General features: G+C 41.7%; 1 protein-coding gene across 4 annotated transcripts in view; it reads right to left on the bottom strand.

Moving 5' to 3' along the window:
• The window catches only part of LOC121002730 (collagen alpha-6(VI) chain-like), a 252,655-nt gene that overhangs the window by 69,037 nt on the left and 164,635 nt on the right, over window positions 1-18,983 (bottom strand). For all 4 annotated transcript variants that reach the window (XM_040434224.1, XM_040434223.1, XM_040434225.1 and 1 more), the window contains exons 30-33: window positions 13,716-13,751; window positions 3,627-3,689; window positions 3,334-3,396; window positions 3,218-3,253 (exon numbers count right to left, since the gene is read on the bottom strand). In XM_040434224.1, the coding sequence (XP_040290158.1) occupies window positions 3,218-3,253; window positions 3,334-3,396; window positions 3,627-3,689; window positions 13,716-13,751 (198 nt within the window). The remainder of the gene's footprint in view (window positions 1-3,217; window positions 3,254-3,333; window positions 3,397-3,626; window positions 3,690-13,715; window positions 13,752-18,983) is intronic.

Genomic DNA, 18,983 nt, shown 5'->3' with positions numbered 1-18,983 from the left:
AGAACTGCTCGTTTGGACTTTGCAAGAGAGCTCCAAACATGGGACATTCAAAGGTGGAAGAAAGTTTTATTCTCTGATGAGAATTTTTTTTGCCTTGATGGTCCTGATGGTTTCCAACGTTACTGGCATGACAAGCAGATCCCACCTAAGATGTTTTCTACGCGCCACAGTGGAGGGGGCGCCATAATGGTCTGGGTTGCTTTTTCCTTCAGTGAAACAATGGAGCTTCAGGAAGTGCAGGGGCATCAAACGGCCGCTGGCTATGTCCAGATGTTGCAGAGAGCATTCCTCATGACTGAGGGCCCTCGTCTGTGTGGTAACGACTGGGTTTTTCAACAGGACAATGCTACAGTACACAATGCCCGCAGGAGAAGGGACTTCTTCCAGGAGAATAACATCACTCTTTTGGCCCATCCTGTGTGTTCCCCTGATCTAAATCCAATTGAGAACCTTTGGGGATGGATGGCAAGGGAAGTTTACAAAAATGGACAACAGTTCCAGACAGTAGATGGCCTTCGTGCGGCCGTCTTCACCACTTGGAGAAATGTTCCCACTCACCTCATGGAAACGCTTGCATCAAGCATGCCGAAACAAATTTTTGAAGTGATCAACAATAACGGCGGAGCAACTCATTACTGAGTTCATGTTTGGAAGTTGGATTTCTGTTTTGGGGTTTTTTTTTTTTTTTTTGGAGGTGTGGTCCTAAACTTTTGATCAGCTGAAAAACAGCCTGTTTCAGTTTATTTGTTTGTTTTCATTAAATTGAATGCTCAAAAAATGTTTTGTCTCACTCCCATTTCATCTTGTTCCATGTTGAAGCTCTACTTGGAACCTTGTTAAGATCCAAACATGCTAAATATGATTTTTTGCCATTTTTCAAGTGGTCTTAAACTTTTGATCAGGACTGTATATATATATATATATATATATATATATATATATATATACATATATATATATATATATATATATATATATAAATAGTGTGTATATATATATTTTTTATTTTACATAATTATTGTGTACGGCGAGTCATTACGGACATGACTTTACCAAAGCCATGCAATTTTTTTCATTAAAAAACGTTTTTTACTAATAGAAAATTCTATATTTTTTAACTTGGAATTTTTATTTATTTAATAAACCTTTTTGAACTTTTTTTTCCAACTAGTTACTAGTCCCCAAAGGGGACTGTAACAGCCAATATTTTGATTGCCCCTATGACACATTGCATTGTTTATGTAATGCAATGTATTTTTCTGTCAGTGCTATACTGATTGCCACCAGCAAGCTGCACCAGAGAGTCACAGCTTGTTACAAATACTCTAAAAGCAGGCTTGGACCTTCATTAGGCCTAGGATGCTATTGCAAGGCGACGGAATCCCACAATCTCATTTGTGGTGTGTTGATTGGAAACAGAGGGAGTCTTCTCTGTAACCACTTAAATCCCGCAGTCACTAATGATGACAGCATCAAAGGGGTTAAATGTTCTGGATCAGTTCTCCTGCCAGTTCTCAAGTCCAAACATTGCTTTGTTGCTTGAATTGCAAATATGATGAATATAGTCAATGGGACGCATCAATTGCAAATGATTGAACACTGCTGGATGTTTTGCCGTTCTTGCATTTTGCACAACCACCCCATTTATTTACATTATTTGAGTTAAAGGCAGTGTAAAAAGTAGCCTGGACATTATGCATTTCTAGTTTTTTTCATAGCGGTCTTTTTCAGTATTGTTTTTTTAATTTGTGACATATTTTATAAGCTCTTCCTCTGGCATTTTGAAGTCCAATAGAACAGCCTAAGGAAAAAATTCCAGAAAAAAGCCATACCTTGAGTATGCTGCATATTGAAAAAAACAAAAAATAAATAAAAATACTGGCCCTCAAAATCCTATAAAAACACCCAAAACAAAAACCAAAGTACAAGTAAGCTTTTCAATATTTTGCTATAAACTTTAAAAGGGTTTTGTTGACCAGTCTTTCGGACTTACAGCTTAAGGGCTTATGCACATGAAAGTATTTTATTTCCATGTCCGTTCCGTTTTTTTGGCGGACCGTATGCGGAACGATTCATTTCAATGTATCCGCAAAAAAAAAGAAAGTTACTCTGCGTGCATTCCATTACTGTATGTCCGTATTTCCGTTCCACAAGAAAATAGAACATGTCCTATTATTGTCCGCATTGTCATCCATAATTTTTGCGGATCCGTTTTTTGCAGACTGCAAAATACATACGTTCGTGTGCATGAGCCCTAATACAGACATCCCCATACGGCAATCGGGGATTCCGGTAATTAATTCTAATAGGTTGGGTCTCTCTGAAGAAACTCAGTATATTAGAGCTGCAATTCCTATGTTGGCCAGTACGTGGCAGCCCAACATAAGAAATCAGCAATCCACATATTACTAAACTTCTTTTTGCAGTATGGTAATATTCAATATAAAAAAAATGTGTGGATATTGTAGCCTCCTAAAGAGGCTACAAAAAAAAATTATTATTAGATATTAAAAATATTAAAATTGCTGGTGGCAGCAATTTTAAACAAAACTGTTGTGAAAACTGATGACAACAACATACTGGCCATCAACAGATTCGCATTTGGCAACAAATTTTCAGTTTTGCACTGGGGTATTGCTTTAATTGACAATATTAATTCAAAGGTACTGTGGTCGGTTAAAGAGGTTATGGAACAAAATATATTTATATTCTGCAGTTTTCAAACCAGCATCTGAATCTGCATACTTCTGTAATTGCATATAATTAAAAATGTTGTATAGGCACTAAGTTATTCAATAAAATCTATATGTATAGCGCCACCTGCTGTTTTTCCTTTTTCTTATTGTCTGTCCACCTCTCTAAGGTGGACGCACATGCCCAAATTCAACTGTCTCCTGATTTTTGATAGGGAGAGAGCTGCAGTAGAATTGACATGTCCCTGAGCTGCAGCAGAATGGACCCACTCCCTGTGCTCTCAGCTTGATATAAATCTAGCAGAGCAATTAATGGGGATAATTCTGGATCCATGTGAGGTACAGGGTTGGTTCTCAGTTTGTTAGAAAGAGATTGTCATGATATATGGTGTACATGACATGATGATTTCTGATTTTCATTTTTACATTTATCATGGAATAACCCACAATCAGTCAAAATCTAATACAAAATGAGTTGGTGAAAGATATAGTGAAATGAAAAATGAAATAATATTTTTTCCTACTGTGAATGAAGTGACTCCTTTTGGTCCTTTTAGTCCCTAAAGAAACATAGCATATAAAGCATTATTTTCAGGTTATACCACCTAGACACGTGTGTGTGTTATATTGCTGACCCTACCCTTGCTCCGGCAGGTCCTCTCTCTCCAGGGTCACCATTCGCTCCAGAGAAGCCAGCATTACCCTAAAATAAGCACAAAATTGCTACTTTTCCTAAAACAGCAATAAAGACCATGTACATGCAGTACAGAAATGTCATGGTAACTCAAAGACACAGTAATGTATATGAAAAAAGAAAAAAAGAAAACTACCTGTTTGTTCAATAAAATCACTTTCATTATAAATTACATTTATAATTGATTTTTACAAGTTTTTACCAAAACCTATCCCTTATAATAATGAGAATATCCTCACCCGCCTGCCTCTCACTCCTTTAGGACCAAGATCTCCAGATAGACCAGGATCACCTTCATCTCCCTATGCAAAAGGAATGGTTATGGTTATCAACAGTAAATAAAGATTTTACAGTTCCAAAATGATCAGAATCAAGCTTAGAAACATACTATACAATCTACTTCTAAGCCAAGTCCTGCCTATTGGAATAAATCTAGAGTATCCTCAAATTTAGGATCGTACATTGTTCTACACCTACTAAAAGCACAGAATGCGTGAGTAACCTGTAGACAATTCATCTACCCGTGAGATAGTCATCCCATAAGCCTAAAACTAATGCTAGACTAGACCTTTAAGGATTTGGAAACAAATATTTTTTTCCATTAGTTTAAATCAGAAATATGCATGGATTTAAAGGGAATTGCTCATCACAGACAAATGCCTTTATATGAGAGCATCCATGGTGATCAAAGGCTCTTAGTACCTCCAGCAGTTCATTTTGATGTGATGAAACACAGCCACTGCAGAGGAATGTGATATTATACAGTGTCAATTCACAGACTGCTACTACCCTGACCTTAAGATGACCTTCTTAGGCCTCATGCAAACGGCCGTTGCGTGGCCGTTGCCGTATTGCGGCCCGCAAACAGTGGCTCCGCAATGTGCGGGCACCGGCCGTGTGCTCCCCGCATCGTGGATGCGGATCCATTCACTTTAATGGGTCCGCAATCCGGAGCTATTGTGTGGAACGGAGGTACAGAACCCTATGGAAGCAATACGGAGTGCTTCTGTGGTTTTTCTTTCCATGCCTCCGCACCGCAAAAAAATACATGTTACATTTTTTACGGTGTGGACGGATCACAGACCCATTCAAGTTGAATTGGTCTCGATCCGTCCTGGCCGCCGCAAATTGAGGTCCCCAATGCACGGAATGGCCGCACAACAGCCGTGTGCATGAGACCATACTCTGATATTAATGTAATACTGTCCATACACTTAAAGGGCATCTATCAGTATATTTAGAGCTATGAAACTGGTTGACCTGTTGTATGTGTGCTGAAGGCATCTGTGTTGATCCCATATTCATATGTGCCCGCATTGGTGAGAATAATTTAGTTTTAATACAGTACAGACCAAAAGTTTGGACACACCTTCTCATTCAAAGAGTTTTCTTTATTTTCATGACTATAAAAATTGTAGATTCACACTGAAGGCATCAAAACTATGAATTAACACATGTGGAATTATATACATAACAAACAAGTGTGAAACAACTGAAAATATGTCATATTCTAGGTTCTTCAAAGTAGCCACCTTTTGCTTTGATAACTGCTTTGCACACTCTTGGCATTCTCTTGATGAGCTTCAAGAGGTAGTCCCCTGAAATGGTTTTCACTTCACAGGTGTGCCCTGTCAGGTTTATTAAGTGGGATTTCTTGCCTTATAAATGGGGTTGGGACCATCAGTTGCGTTGAGGAGAAGTCAGGTGGATACACAGCTGAATAGACTGTTAGAATTTGTATTATGGCAAGAAAAAAGCAGCTAAGTAAAGAAAAACGAGTGGCCATCATTACTTTAAGAAATGAAGGTCAGTCAGTCAGCCAAAAAATTGGGAAAACTTTGAAAGTAAGGGGTGCTGCGCCAGATGACCTGGCCTCCACAGTCACCGGACCTGAACCCAATCGAGATGGTTTGGGGTGAGCTGGACCGCAGAGTGAAGGCAAAAGGACCAACAAGTGCTAAGCATCTCTGGGAACTCCTTCAAGACTGCCAAGAGTGTGCAAAGCAGTAATCAAAGCAAAAGGTGGCTACTTTGAAGAACCTAGAATATGACATATTTTCAGTTGTTTCACACTTGTTTGTTATGTATATAATTCCACATGTGTTAATTCATAGTTTTGATGCCTTCATAGTCATCAAATAAAGAAAACTCTTTGAATGAGAAGGTGTGTCCAAACTTTTGGTCTGTACTGTACATGCAAATGAGCCTCTGCTCTCTCTGTCAATAAAAGAAGAGAGGACATGGCAGTTGTAGCAATGTGGGCACATGTCAACATGGGACTAGCACAGATGCCTTCAGCTGCCAAGTGCACATGAAACAGGTCAGCCAGTTTGATAGGTATAAATCTGCTGACCGATGCTCTTTAAGCCGACAGCAATGACTCCCAATCTCCCCATACATATACATACTCAACTCTCACGTACGTATTTTCAGTAAGAAGAGGAGAGGAAGCTGCTACCAAACTCCTTTGACAACTGCTTACGTCCTTTAAGAATGAAAGGATTGGGCAGTTGTAATCCAACATGCTCAATTCTATCTTCACTGACATCTGCTGCTGGGGGAAGAGTCGAGTCCCTATACACATTAGATGGTTTGACGGTCTTGCTGAAATGATGCTTCAGAGTGATATACAGTACATTTAATGTGTAGGGTAAGCTTAAAGGAATAGTCCACCTTCCAGGCCTTTGCTATGTTCATGGGTTACGTGATGCATGGGGGGGACATCACTTCTGCAGTTGGACATATGACCCCCATCAAGTTGGATGTTGACAAACATGACATATCAGAATGAACTGTCCTTTTAAAATTATCAGTAAATACAGGGTGGCCCACCCTTTGAGGACCATAAGATTACCGTCATCAATATAAAAATAATTATATTTTTTTCCATTTAAGAATGTATTTGAACAATAAATAAAAGCATTTCCACACTTGTGTCATTTTTGGGGGAGGAGTTATGACACGGGACAAATGTGACTATTTAGGTAACTTTTAATGGAGAGCCAAAAGAAGAAAAATTTTTTTTGCTACAGCAACTGAAGTTCGTACACTTCAGTTGCTGTAACTAAGCCATTTCATGAAATAACTGGCAAAAAGCTAGATCCATTTGTTGATAAGAAATTATATTTTGACTCAAACAAAAAAAAAAAAAAGTATTTTAAGTTCTTAATCAGATGATACAGGCAATTAAAAACATGGGACAAATACGTCCCTTGGTCCTCAAAGGGTTAAAAAGTAGCCCACCTTCAATATCTCCAAATAAAACTGCCTTTTGAATCCAGAGGGGAAAAAAAGCAGGCTGGTTTGAGATCTACATTTATACAAGCAGGCAAATAACACGAGTTTGTGAGCATTCGCATGTTTGATTTCCAGTGTGTGTTTGTATTAAGTGTGTGACTTTAGATTACGAGACTTCAGATTCAGGGACTTTAGGAGGGGACTACAATAAGCTAGATTCTTATCACTGCACTGTATTGTATTTTTTTCTCTTTTGTGCCGTAATCCCCATTTTGTATGTGTTCCATTATTGAAAGCGCAGTCCAGTGCACATCTTGTCTAATGTATGCAGTCCTGCAACAGCCATTTGAGGGTGCATATCTTTGTTCAAAATGTGAGCAAATTGCCCATTTGGAATCGCACATCGAGTATCTAAATGGTCGAATTTCAACACTGAGAGGCATTGACAATTTGGAAAAGAGTTTGCTGCTCACTGAGCAAGCAGTCTATGGGGTAGATGGGGGGGAGGGTGACAGCGAGGAGGCTCAGGAAAGTCAGGGAGCTAGCTGGGTAACAGTTAGAAAACGGGGTAGAGGGAAGAGTGCCAGGGAAGCTAGCCCTAATCTGACACACCCCAACAAGTTTGCAAGGTTGGCAGATGAGGGGGATGTCAGTTCAGGGAGAGCACGGCTGCAGCCGGACACTTCATCTGCCAGACAGGGGAATGTCAGCTCCAGTAATCAGGGGACCAGGAGAGCAGGGCAGGCCAGACAGGTGCTGGTAGTGGGAGACTAAATTATTAGGGGTACAGATAGGGTGATCTGTCACAAAGACCAGGATCGTCGAATGGTGTATTGTATTCCTGGCGCTAGAGTTCGGCACATTTGCGGATCGGGTTGACAGATTACTGGGAGGGGCTGGAGAAGATCCAGCATTTATGGTCCATATTGGAACCAATGACAAAGTTAGAGGTAGGTGGAGTGTCCTTAAAAATGATTTTAAGGATTTTAGTTTAAAAGCTTAGAGTAAGGACCTCAAAGGTAGCGTTTTCCGAAATACTATCTGTACCACGAGCCACACAAGAAAGGCAGCGGGAGATTAGGGAGGTTAACAAGTGGCTTAAGAACTGGTGTATGAAGGAGAAGTTTGGGTTCCTGGAGAACTGGGCTACAGGCTCTATCGTAGGGATGAGCTGCACCTCAATGGGGAAGAGGCAGCTGTGTGAATGGGAAGATAGTGCAGATAGAGAACGGGGGCAAGGTAATGGGGCTGAGGGAGGAATGGAAGGAGGAACTAGAACAGCTCAGAAGGAAAAGTGTAGGGAAAAAATATACATAAACCTCTTAAATGTATGTATACTAATGCCAGAAGCCTGACTAATAAAACTGGTGAACTAGTATTAGTCATGTGTGAGGAGGACTATGACATAGTGGGAATAACTGATACATGGCTGGATGATAGCTATGACTGGGCAGTTAATGTACAAGGTTACAGTCTGTTTAGAAAGGATCGTCAAAATCGGAGAGGAGGAGGGGTCTGCTTTTATGTAAAGTCTTGTCTAAAGTCCAGACTCTGGGAAGATATAAGTGAGGGACATGAACATGTGGAGTCACTGTGGGTAGAAATACATGGAGGCAAAAACAATAATAAATTACTAATATGAGTTTATTATAAACCACCTAATATACCAGAGTCCACAGAAAATCTACTACTAATCGAGATAGAAGAGGCAGCAAATCATAATAAGGTTGTTATTATGGGGACTTCAACTACTCAGATATAGACTGGGAAACTGAAACTTGTATATCTCATAAAGGAAACAGGTTCTTGGCAATAACCAAAAACAATTACCTTTCCTAACTGGTTCCAGACCCAACTAGAGGGATGGCCATACTGGACTTAGTATTAACAAATAGACCTGACAGAACAACAGATGTGCAGGTCGGGGGACACCTGGGAAATAGTAACCATAAAGTAATAACCTTCCAATTATCATTCAAAAGAGTGTTTCTTCAGGGAGGAACAAAAATACCAAACTTCAAAAAAGCTAAATTTAGCCAACTAAGAGAGGCCATATGCCTAACTAACTGGGACCTCAAAAATTCAAATACAGCCACAAAATGGGATATTTTTAAAAGCATCCTAAAATCTAATTGTGAGAGGTACATACCTTATGGGTATAAACGGTTGAGGAATAATAAAAAAAAACAATGTGGATAAATAGAACGATAAAGAAAGCAAGAAATGAAAAAAAGAAAGCATTTAAATCACTAAAACAGGAGGGTAGTGAGGAAGCACTGAAAAACTATAAGGAGGAAAATAGAATATGCAAAAAATAAATAAAAGCAGCAAAACTAGAGACCGAGAGATTAATTGCCAAAGAGAGCAAAACTAACCCTAATATGTTCTTCAATTATATAAATGGTAAAAAGTATAAATCTGAAGATGAAATGCAGAATGTAAAAGTGCCCTGTCTGACCCAGGAAGAAGTACAGCGACGTCTTATACACCCCCGTATCCTAAGAGAATTAAGTAATGTCATAGCCAGATCCTTATTTCTGATATTTAAGGACTCTATACTGACAGGGAGTGTTCCACAGGATTGGACGATAGCAAATGTGGTGCCAATATTCAAAAGGGGTACAAAAACAGAGCCCGGAAACTATAGGCCGGTAAGTTTAACATGTGTCGTGGGTAAACTGTTTGAAGGTTTTCTAAGAGATGCTATCTTGGAGTACCTCAATGAAAATAAGCAAATAACGCCATATCAGCATGGCTTCATAGGGGTTCAGTCATGTCAAACTAATTTAATCAGTTTCAATGAGGAGGTAAGTTCTAGATTTGATAGCGGCGAATCAATGAATGTCGTATATCTGGACTTCTCCAAAGCATTTGACACTGTACCACATAAAAGGTTAGTATATAAAGTGAGAATGCTTGGACTGGGATAAAATGTCTGTATGTGGGTAAGTACGGTAACTGGCTCAGTAATAGAAAACAGAGGGTGTTTATTATTGGTACACACTGTCACTAGTGGAGTACCTCAGGGGTCAGTACTGGGCCCTATCCTCTTCAATATACACTGCTCAAAAAAATAAAGGGAACACTTAAACAACACAATGTAACTCCAAGTCAATCACACTTCTGTGAAATCAAACTGTCCACTTAGGAAGCAACACTGAGTGACAATCAATTTCACATGCTGTTGTGCAAATGGGATAGACAACAGGTGTAAATTATAGGCAATTAGCAAGACACCCCCAATAAAGGAGTGATTCTGCAGGTGGTGACCACAGACCATTTCTCAGTTTCTAAGCTTCCTGGCTGATGTTTTGGTCACTTTTGAATGCTGGCGGTGCTTTCACTCTAGTGGTAGCATGAGACGGAGTCTACAACCCACACAAGTGGCTCAGGTAGTGCAGCTTATCCAGGATGGCACATCAATGCGAGCTGTGGCAAGAAGGTTTGCTGTGTCTGTCAGCGTAGTGTCCAGAGCATGGAGGCGTTACCAGGAGACAGGCCAGTACATCAGGAGACGTGGAGGAGGCCGTAGGAGGGCAACAATCCAGCAGCAGGACCGCTACCTCCACCTTTGTGCAAGGAGGAACAGGAGGAGCACTGCCAGAGCCCTGCAAAATGACGTCCAGCAGGCCACAAATGTGCATGTGTCTGCTCAAACGGTCAGAAACAGACTCCATGAGGGTGATATGAGGGCCTGATGTCCACATGTGGGGGTTGTGCTTACAGCCCAACACCGTGCAGGACGTTTGGCATTTGCCAGACAACACCAAGATTGGCAAATTCGCCACTGGCGCCCTGTGCTCTTCACAGATGAAAGCAGGTTCACACTGAGCACATGTAACAGACGTGACAGAGAGACGCCGTGGAGAACGTTCTGCTGCCTGCAACATCCTGCAGCATGACCGGTTTGGCATTGGGTCAGTAATGGTTTGGGGTGGCATTTCTTTGGAGGGCTGCACAGCCCTCCATGTGCTCGCCAGAGGTAGCCTGACTGCCATTAGGTACCGAGATGAGATCCTCAGACCCCTTGTGAGACCATATACTGGTGCGGTTGGCCCTGGGTTCCTCCTAATGCAAGACAATGCTAGACCTCATGTGGCTGAAGTGTGTCAGCAGTTCCTGCAAGACGAAGGCATTGATGCTATGGACTGGCCCGCCCGTTCCCCAGACCTGAATCCAATTGAGCACATCTGGGACATCATGTCTCGCTCTATCCACCAACGTCACGTTGCACCACAGACTGTCCAGGAGTTGGCAGATGTTTTAGTCCAGGTCTGGGAGGAGATCCCTCAGGAGACCGTCCGCCACCTCATCAGGAGCATGAACAGGCGTTGTAGGGAGGTCATGCAGGCACGTGGAGGCCACACACACTACTGAGCATCATTTTGACTTGTTTTAAGGACATTACATCAAAGTTGGATCAGCCTGTAGTGTGTTTTTCCACTTTAATTTTGAGTGTGACTCCAAATCCAGACCTCCATGGGTTAAAAATTTTGATTTCCATTTTTTAATTTTTGTGTGATTTTGTTGTCAGCACATTCAACTATGTAAAGAACAAAGTATTTCAGAAGAATATTTAATTAATTCAGATCTAGGATGTGTTATTTTTGTGTTCCCTTTATTTTTTTGAGCAGTGTATTTATTAATGATCTTGTAGAAGGCTTGCACAGTAAAATATAATTTTTTGCAGATGACACTAAACTGTGTAAAGTAATTGACACTGAAGAGGACAGTATACTGCTGCAGAGGGATCTGGATAGATTGGAGGCTTGGGCAGAGAAGTGGCAGATGAGGTTTAACATTGACAAATGTAAAGTTATGCACATGGGAAGAAATAATGCAAATTACCTGTAAATACTAAATGGTAAAACACTGGGTAACACTGATATGGAAAAGGACCTAGGAATCTTAGTGAACAGCAAACTAAGTTGTAGAAACCAGTGTCAGGCAGCTGCTGCCAAGGCCAATAAGATAATGGGTTGCATCAAAGGGGTATAGATGCGCTTGATGAGAACATAGTCCTACCACTTTGCAAATCACTAGTCAGACCACACATGGAGTACTGTGTACAGTTCTGGGCTCCTGTGAACAAGGCAGACATAGCAGAGCTGGAGAGGGTTCAGAGGAGGGCAACTAACGTAATAACTGGAATGGGGGAACTACAGTACCCTGAAAGATTATCAAAATTGGGGTTATTCACTTTAAAAAAAAGACGACTAAGGGGAGATTTAATAACTATGAATAAATATATCAAGCGTCAGTACAGAGATCTCTCCCATCATCTATTTATCCCCAGGATCGTGACCATGACAAGTGGACATCCTCTGCATCTGGAGGAAAGAAAGTTTGTACACAAACATAGAGGATTTTTTACGGTAAGAGCAGTGAGACTATGGAACTCTCTGCCTGAGGAGGTGGTGATGGTGAGTTCACTAAAAGAGTTCAAGAGGGGCCTGGATGTATTTCTGGAGTGTAATAATATTACAGGCTATAGTTACTAGAGATGAGTTGTTGATCCAGGGAGTTATCTGATTACCTGAATTGAGTCGGGAAGGAATCTTTTTTCCCCTTTAGTGGAGAAAATTGGCTTATACCTCACAGTTTTTTTTTTTGCCTTCCTCTGGATCAACTTGCAGGATAACAGGCCGAACTTGATGGACAAATGTCTTTTTTCGGCCTTATATACTATGTTACTATGTAGTAGATCTGCCTTAGTTGTCCATAGCGACCAATTAGAGCTAAGTTTTATTTTTTTCAGAGTCCTGTATCAACTGAAAGCTGAGCTCTGATTGGTTGCTATAAGCAACTAAGACTGATTTATTATTCAGTTTGATAAAAGTGGCCTATTGTGTCAGAAAGCTGGTTTTCTCCCTGGAACAGCGAGTAGTGATTGTGGAAGGCTATGTGTGAAGCAGATCGATTAAGGAAACCGAGAGACCTTTGCCGACAAGTACACAGGAACAAAACCACCAGCTAAACGTTGTTTTTAGAGTCTGGTTCGGAAATGGCATCAAACTGGCTCTGTAGCCAATATGAAGAAACCGAGGCCTCCATCGATCAGGACGGCCGAAGTTGTGCATTAAATTCAGCAACTGCTTGCAAGTAGTCCATAAAAATCAACTCTGAGACTGTCTCCACAAATTGGTGTATCAAGAATGACTGGCGGCGAGTTCTGAAATGTCTGACAAAGATAAACTCGTAAATTACTGGACTTGGTTCCTGACTATGACTGCGACAGACATTTGGACCCATTGCTGTACTTCATGATGGACAAAGCTTGGTTTCATTTATCAAGTTATGTACATTCCCAGAATACAAGGTAATGGTCTGTTAAAAATCCCTATTTGACTCACGAAACACCACTTCACGACGACAAAATTGGCGTTTGGTGTGCAGTGTCAGGAACACGAATAGTGGGCCCAATTTTCTTTAAATCATCTGTGAATACCGCAATTTACCAGGACATCTTTGGCTAACTAACACCAGAAGATAAAATGGCTTTTTTCCAACAAGATGGGGCAACATGCTGCACCTCACGGAACTCACTGACACGGGTTCATGAACTGTTTATGGAAGAGCGAACTGTGACCAAGGGGTTATGGCCACCATGGTCCCCAGACCACTTTCAATTTTCATCCGTGGGTAAATTTAAAACAGAATGTGTACGCTGACAACCTACATCCCCTGGATGATTTCAAAGAAAACATCACAAACACTGTCCGCAGCATCACAAGCAGTATCAGCCAACATAATCCGACGTGCTCAAAGATGCAGAGATGTGAACGGGGACCACTTTCAGCATGTTTTCTGACTTGCGGGTAATTTAAAAAAAAACAATCCACTTGCTCATTTATCTTGTCATACTATCGCTGGAGGTGGGTTACCTTTTTGTGGGCCACCCTGTAGAATGATGATGTTTAAACATTTTCCTATTAAATGTCCAACATTTTCTAATTATTTAGTATAGTGGACTAGTGAAGTAGACGCTGACTGCACATTGAAACACATTTTGACAATAACCTCATATTTTCTTTGCCCACTGTTGTCAAGCACTGCAGAACATAAGAAGAGAAGCAGAATGCTCTACATACCTGACGACCTGGATATCCAGGGAATCCAATATGGCCCTAAAGAGGGAAGATTTTTATTTTTTTATTACATTATACAATTGTGTTCTCTCAATGCAATGAGTAATGAAAGCTAATGGACAAGAATAGACTGTAAAGTGTCAAAAAAATATCGGAAAATTTAAACATTTATACATCTAAGGAACTGTTCACATAAAAGTTTGCTGTCTATTGAGTCTATTAATTTAATTGCACAAATGAAGTACAAAACTGGATAATTTCAACTATGTTTATCCTCGATTGCATTTAGGCTACTTTCTCACCATGATGCATCATACGCAGTCTATTAATATTGTATATATGTGGGACTTATTTTAAATTGAAAATTATAAAAGCTAAGTTTTAGTAGAATAATAAATAAGTGAAACTACTTTCTCACTAGCGTTAATATTTTCCAGTATTGAGATCCGTCATAGGGTCTCAATACCGGGAAAAAAAATGCTTCAGTTTTGTCCCCATTCATTGTCAATGTGGACAAAACGTACATGAACATAACGGAATGCTCCAAAATGCATTCCGTTCCACTTTCATACCGGAGAGCAAACCGCAGCATGCGATTTTCTTTCCGTCGTGGGATGCGGACCAAGATGGATCCATCATGACCCATAATGCAAGTCAATGTGGATGGATCCGTTTTCTCTGACACAATCTGCCACAATAGAAAATTTGTGCAATTAAAGTTAGAAAACGGATCCGTCCTCCATTGACTTTTAATGGAGTTCATGACGGATCCGTCTTGGGTATGTTAAATATACCACAACCGGATCTGTTCATAACGGATGCAGACGGAAGCGCTTTTGCTGAACCCTGCCGGATGCAGCCAAAACGCTAGTGTGAAAGTACCCTTATATATATCTTTTTGTAAGGCTAAAATATTGTAGCATATCACACAATATTCTGTCCTGCCAAAAAAGTACCCTTGACATATTTTGTACATTTTTTAACATTTCAGTCTGTGGGAGACAGGTGGAAATGTGGAACCTTATGTTTCCATCCATTAAACATATCCATTAAACGTTTACATTTTTTTTTAACAATTTATGGATGAGAAATTTTAATGAAAATGTCAAAATCAACATTTCCCACCTACTTACTTTCATAGACCTCAAGTCTTTGTTTTAAAAATGTAAAAATTGACACAAACATATAAAAATATCAAAAATGTATGGCAATACTGTTTCAGGAGAGGGTGTGGAACCACTGTGTCAACCAACAGATTAGACTTTGGACTATTTCTAAGGAAGTTATCCTGGCAGTGCTCTGGTTTTCACTCTTTAACCTCTGAACAGGGATCTGGACTTTACCGCAGGGAAACCGACAGTCTACTGCCTCCTGGATTCGTTTCTGTGGTATTGACAGCTGACACACGGTGACAGACACTAGAGCCTGGCACAGAGCGATCAGGTGAATCAATAGTCAGGGACTGTCCAAGGTCAGGGCAGGAAGCATATGAGCAATCCAATAAACAGTCTGAGGTCAGCATAGGCAGTGAAGGGTCAATATGAAGGTCATGTAAAGATCAGGTCAGTCAACAAAAGATCAAAGTCTAGTAAATGGACAGAAGTTAGTACATGGGCAGACAAACTAATACAGTACACTTTTGTAGCAAGCTAGGATTTTCTATTGCTCGGGTACCATCCAATTGAAGAAGATTCCTACGTATCCACTGAAAGAAAAGGAGGAGGGCGAGTGTCACTACCAGAGCTTTGAGACGTTCTCACAGCTCTGTTTCTCCACCCCTGTGCTACATAGTAACATAGTACATAAGGCCGAAAAAAGACATTTGTCCATCCAGTTCGGCCTGTTATCCTGCAAGTTGATCATGTCACTACTAGAGCTTGGAGGAGTTCTCTCTGCTCTGTTTCTCCGCCCCTGTGTTGAGGTCTTTACTTTCGGTTTCCTTCCTCCCAGCTGTCCCTCCTGTGTTTGATTTCTCTGCCTTTAAATCACCCCTCCTCCTTTGTAGGGTGTGGATTATACTTTTCATTTGAGCTGTATCTCTCGCTTGAGTATCTTCACTTTTGTGATATCTTTCTATGACTTTGGATCGGTTTTCACTGCTGCTGCAGCTCCTTCAGTTAAGTGTGCAGACATTGTTTGTTTCTGTTTGTTTGCTGTCTGGATCCGAGGCGACCCCGGTTCCATCCATATTCTGAGCAGGGCACCGGTGGCCGTGCCCCTTCCACTATTGTAGGGGTTACAGTGGTCATCAGCCTTAGGTACGCGGGCATGTCTCGATCCACCATCTGGATCTGGGCATGTGCTTAGCAGCATAGGGAGAGCTTTTAGGGTCTGACAGGGGTCACCCTTTATCCTCCCTAGTTTGGGTCCGGTCAGTAGCTAATTCACTGTGTATGCTCTTGTTGCTCACATACAGGCGTGACATTATAATCCGCCTAAACCGTCCTTTTTGACATGGATCCGCTTTCTAACCTGGTTGACCGCATGCAGGGTCTTTCTTTGGAGGTAGCGGATCTCCGTCAATCTATGACTCAGCTTCATGCATTGGGCTCTGCTCCGGCCCATGGAGTCTGTTGCGAGCCAAAGGTCTCACTTCCGGAAACGTTCTCCGGGGGCAGTGAGAATTTTGTTCGCTTCAGAGAGGCATGCAAACTCCATTTTTGCTTGTGTCCCCATTCCTCTGGTAATGAGGAGCAGAGGGTGAGGATTGTCATCTCCCTGCTCAGGGGTAATGCTCAGACTTGGGCTTTTTTCGCTGCCATCGGGGGATCCCTCCCTTCGATCCGTGGAAAGATTTTTTGTGGCCCTGGGGCAGATACATGATGACCCGGATCGTGTTGCTCTGGCTGAATCTGACTTACGTTTTTTATGCCAGAACAAACTGTCTGCGGAGCTTTATTGTTCTGAATTTCGGAGATGGGAAGCTGATTCAGGTTGGAATGATGCTGCACTCCGGAGTCAGTTCTGTCATGGTCTCTCAGAGAGATTGAAAGATGCATTTGCTTTCCATGAGAGACCAACGTCCTTAGAGTCTGCCATGTCATTGGCTGTATGCCTTGACAGGCGTCTAAGAGAAAGAAACGAGACCTCTCTGTCCAGCCATTGTCAGTCTAGGGGCAGTGGTGCGGACTCATTCAGTGTGCAGGGGCCTCATCCTAGCCCATGCAGCTAGGTCGACTTGCCCCTGATAAAGGAGGATTTAATCCTCAGAGAATGGTGTGTTTTTGTTGTGTGGGCATAGGTCATTTGGCAAATGTTTGTCCGTCTAGGAAATTCAAGAACTGTACTAAGAGTGATAATAAGAGAAAAACCTCAAAAGGTAAATCATCAAACTCTGCTTCATCTGCTACTTTGGGCAAAGTTGATGTAGGAATTGATGCTTTTCCTCTGACCTGCAGTTCCCGTTTTCTCCTTTCTGCCAAGGTGGCGCTAGAGAGCAAAGTCATTTCTTGTGAAATTTTTGTCGATAGTGGAGCGGCCGTCAATCTTATTGACACTCAATTTGTAGCCATGCATGGTTTTCAGGTTTGCACATTAGAAAAGGATATACCTGTTTTTGCTATTGACTCTGCTCCACTCTCACAGAGATCCCTGAAGGGCATTGTTCACAATATCCGGTTAGCTGTAGGTGACACTCATGTGGAGGATATATCTTGTTTTGTCCTTAACGGATTGCCTTCTCCTCTAGTTTTGGGGTTACCCTGGCTCACTAGACATAACCCCACTATTGATTGGCAAGGAAGGCAAATAAATAAGTGGAGTGAGTTTTGTAGAGAGAATTGTCTCACAGCGACTTTTGCAGAGTTGTCTACTAAAACTGTGCCATCATTTCTCTCTGATTTCTCGGACGTGTTTTCCGAGAGCGGTGTTCAGGAGCTACCTCCTCACTGGGAGTTTGACTGTCCCATTAACCTCATTCCCGGCGCCAAGCTGCCAAAAGCACGCCTCTACAATCTCTCACAACCGGAAAGAATCGCAATGCGAACCTATATCTCTGAGAGTCTCGATAAGGGGCATATTCGTCCCTCAAAATCACCTGCTGCCGCTAGGTTTTTTTTTTGTAAAAAAAAAAGATGGCTCTCTGAGACCTTGCCTAGATTTTAGGGAGCTGAAACGTATCACGATTCGCGATCCCTATCCCCTTCCTCTGATCCCGGACCTCTTCAACCAAATTGTTGGGGCCAAGGTTTTTTCCAAATTGGATTTGAGAGGCGCGTACAACCTGGTCAGGGTCAGAGAGGGGGATGAATGGAAAACGGCCTTTAATACCCCTAACGGGCATTTCGAGAATCTCGTTATGCCTTTCGGCCTGATGAATGCTCCGGCCGTCTTTCAGCATTTTGTTAACAGTATTTTCTACCATTTAATGGGGAAATTTGTATTGGTGTATCTTGATGATATTTAGATTTTTTCCCCTGATGTTCAGACCCATCAGGATCATCTTTTTCAGGTTCTGCGGATTCTGCGGAAAAAATAAATTGTACGCCAAGCTGGAGAAATGTGTTTTTATGGTATCGGAGATTCAATTTCTGGGTTTTCTCCTCTCTGCTTCTGGTTTTCGCATGGATCCGGAGAAGGTCCGTGCTGTGCTTAAGTGGGAGCTTCCTGAGAATCAGAAGGCATTGATGCGCTTTCTGGGTTTTGCGAACTATTACAGAAAGTTAATTTTGAATTATTCCTCTGTTGTCAAACCCCTCACTGACATGACAAAAAAGGGGGCGGATTTTTCCTCTTGGTCGGAGGAGGCGCTTGCAGCTTTTTCTAAGATTAAAGAGAGTTTTGCGTCTGCTTCCATCTTGGTGCATCCCGATGTTTCCTTACCTTTTATTGTTGAGGTGGATGCTTCCGAGGTGGGTGTGGGTGCGGTTTTGTCCCAGGGCCCTTCTCCTGCCAAATGGCGACCCTGTGCCTTTTTCTCTAAAAAACTCTCCCCGGCAGAGAAAAACTATGATGTGGGAGATAGGGAGTTGTTGGCCATCAAGTTGGCTTTCGAGGAATGGCGCCATTGGTTGGAGGGGGGCAGGCACCCTATCACCGTTTTTACCGACCATAAGAATCTGGCGTACTTGGAGTCGGCCAAGCGTATGAATCCGAGACAGGCCAGATGGTCTCTGTTCTTCTCCAGATTCAATTTTGTCGTTACATTCCCCCCTGGGATCAAAAATGTGAAGGCTGATGCTCTCTCTCGCTGTTTTCCGGGAGGAGGAAACTCAGAGGACCCGGGTCCTATTTTGGCGGAGGGGGTAGTTGTTTCTGCTCTGTATTCTGATT

Source organism: Bufo bufo, chromosome 5, assembly GCF_905171765.1.
Source record: "Bufo bufo chromosome 5, aBufBuf1.1, whole genome shotgun sequence".
NCBI lineage: Eukaryota > Metazoa > Chordata > Amphibia > Anura > Bufonidae > Bufo > Bufo bufo.
Note: the sequence above shows the minus strand (reverse complement) of the source record. Positions and strands in the feature narration are given on the sequence as shown.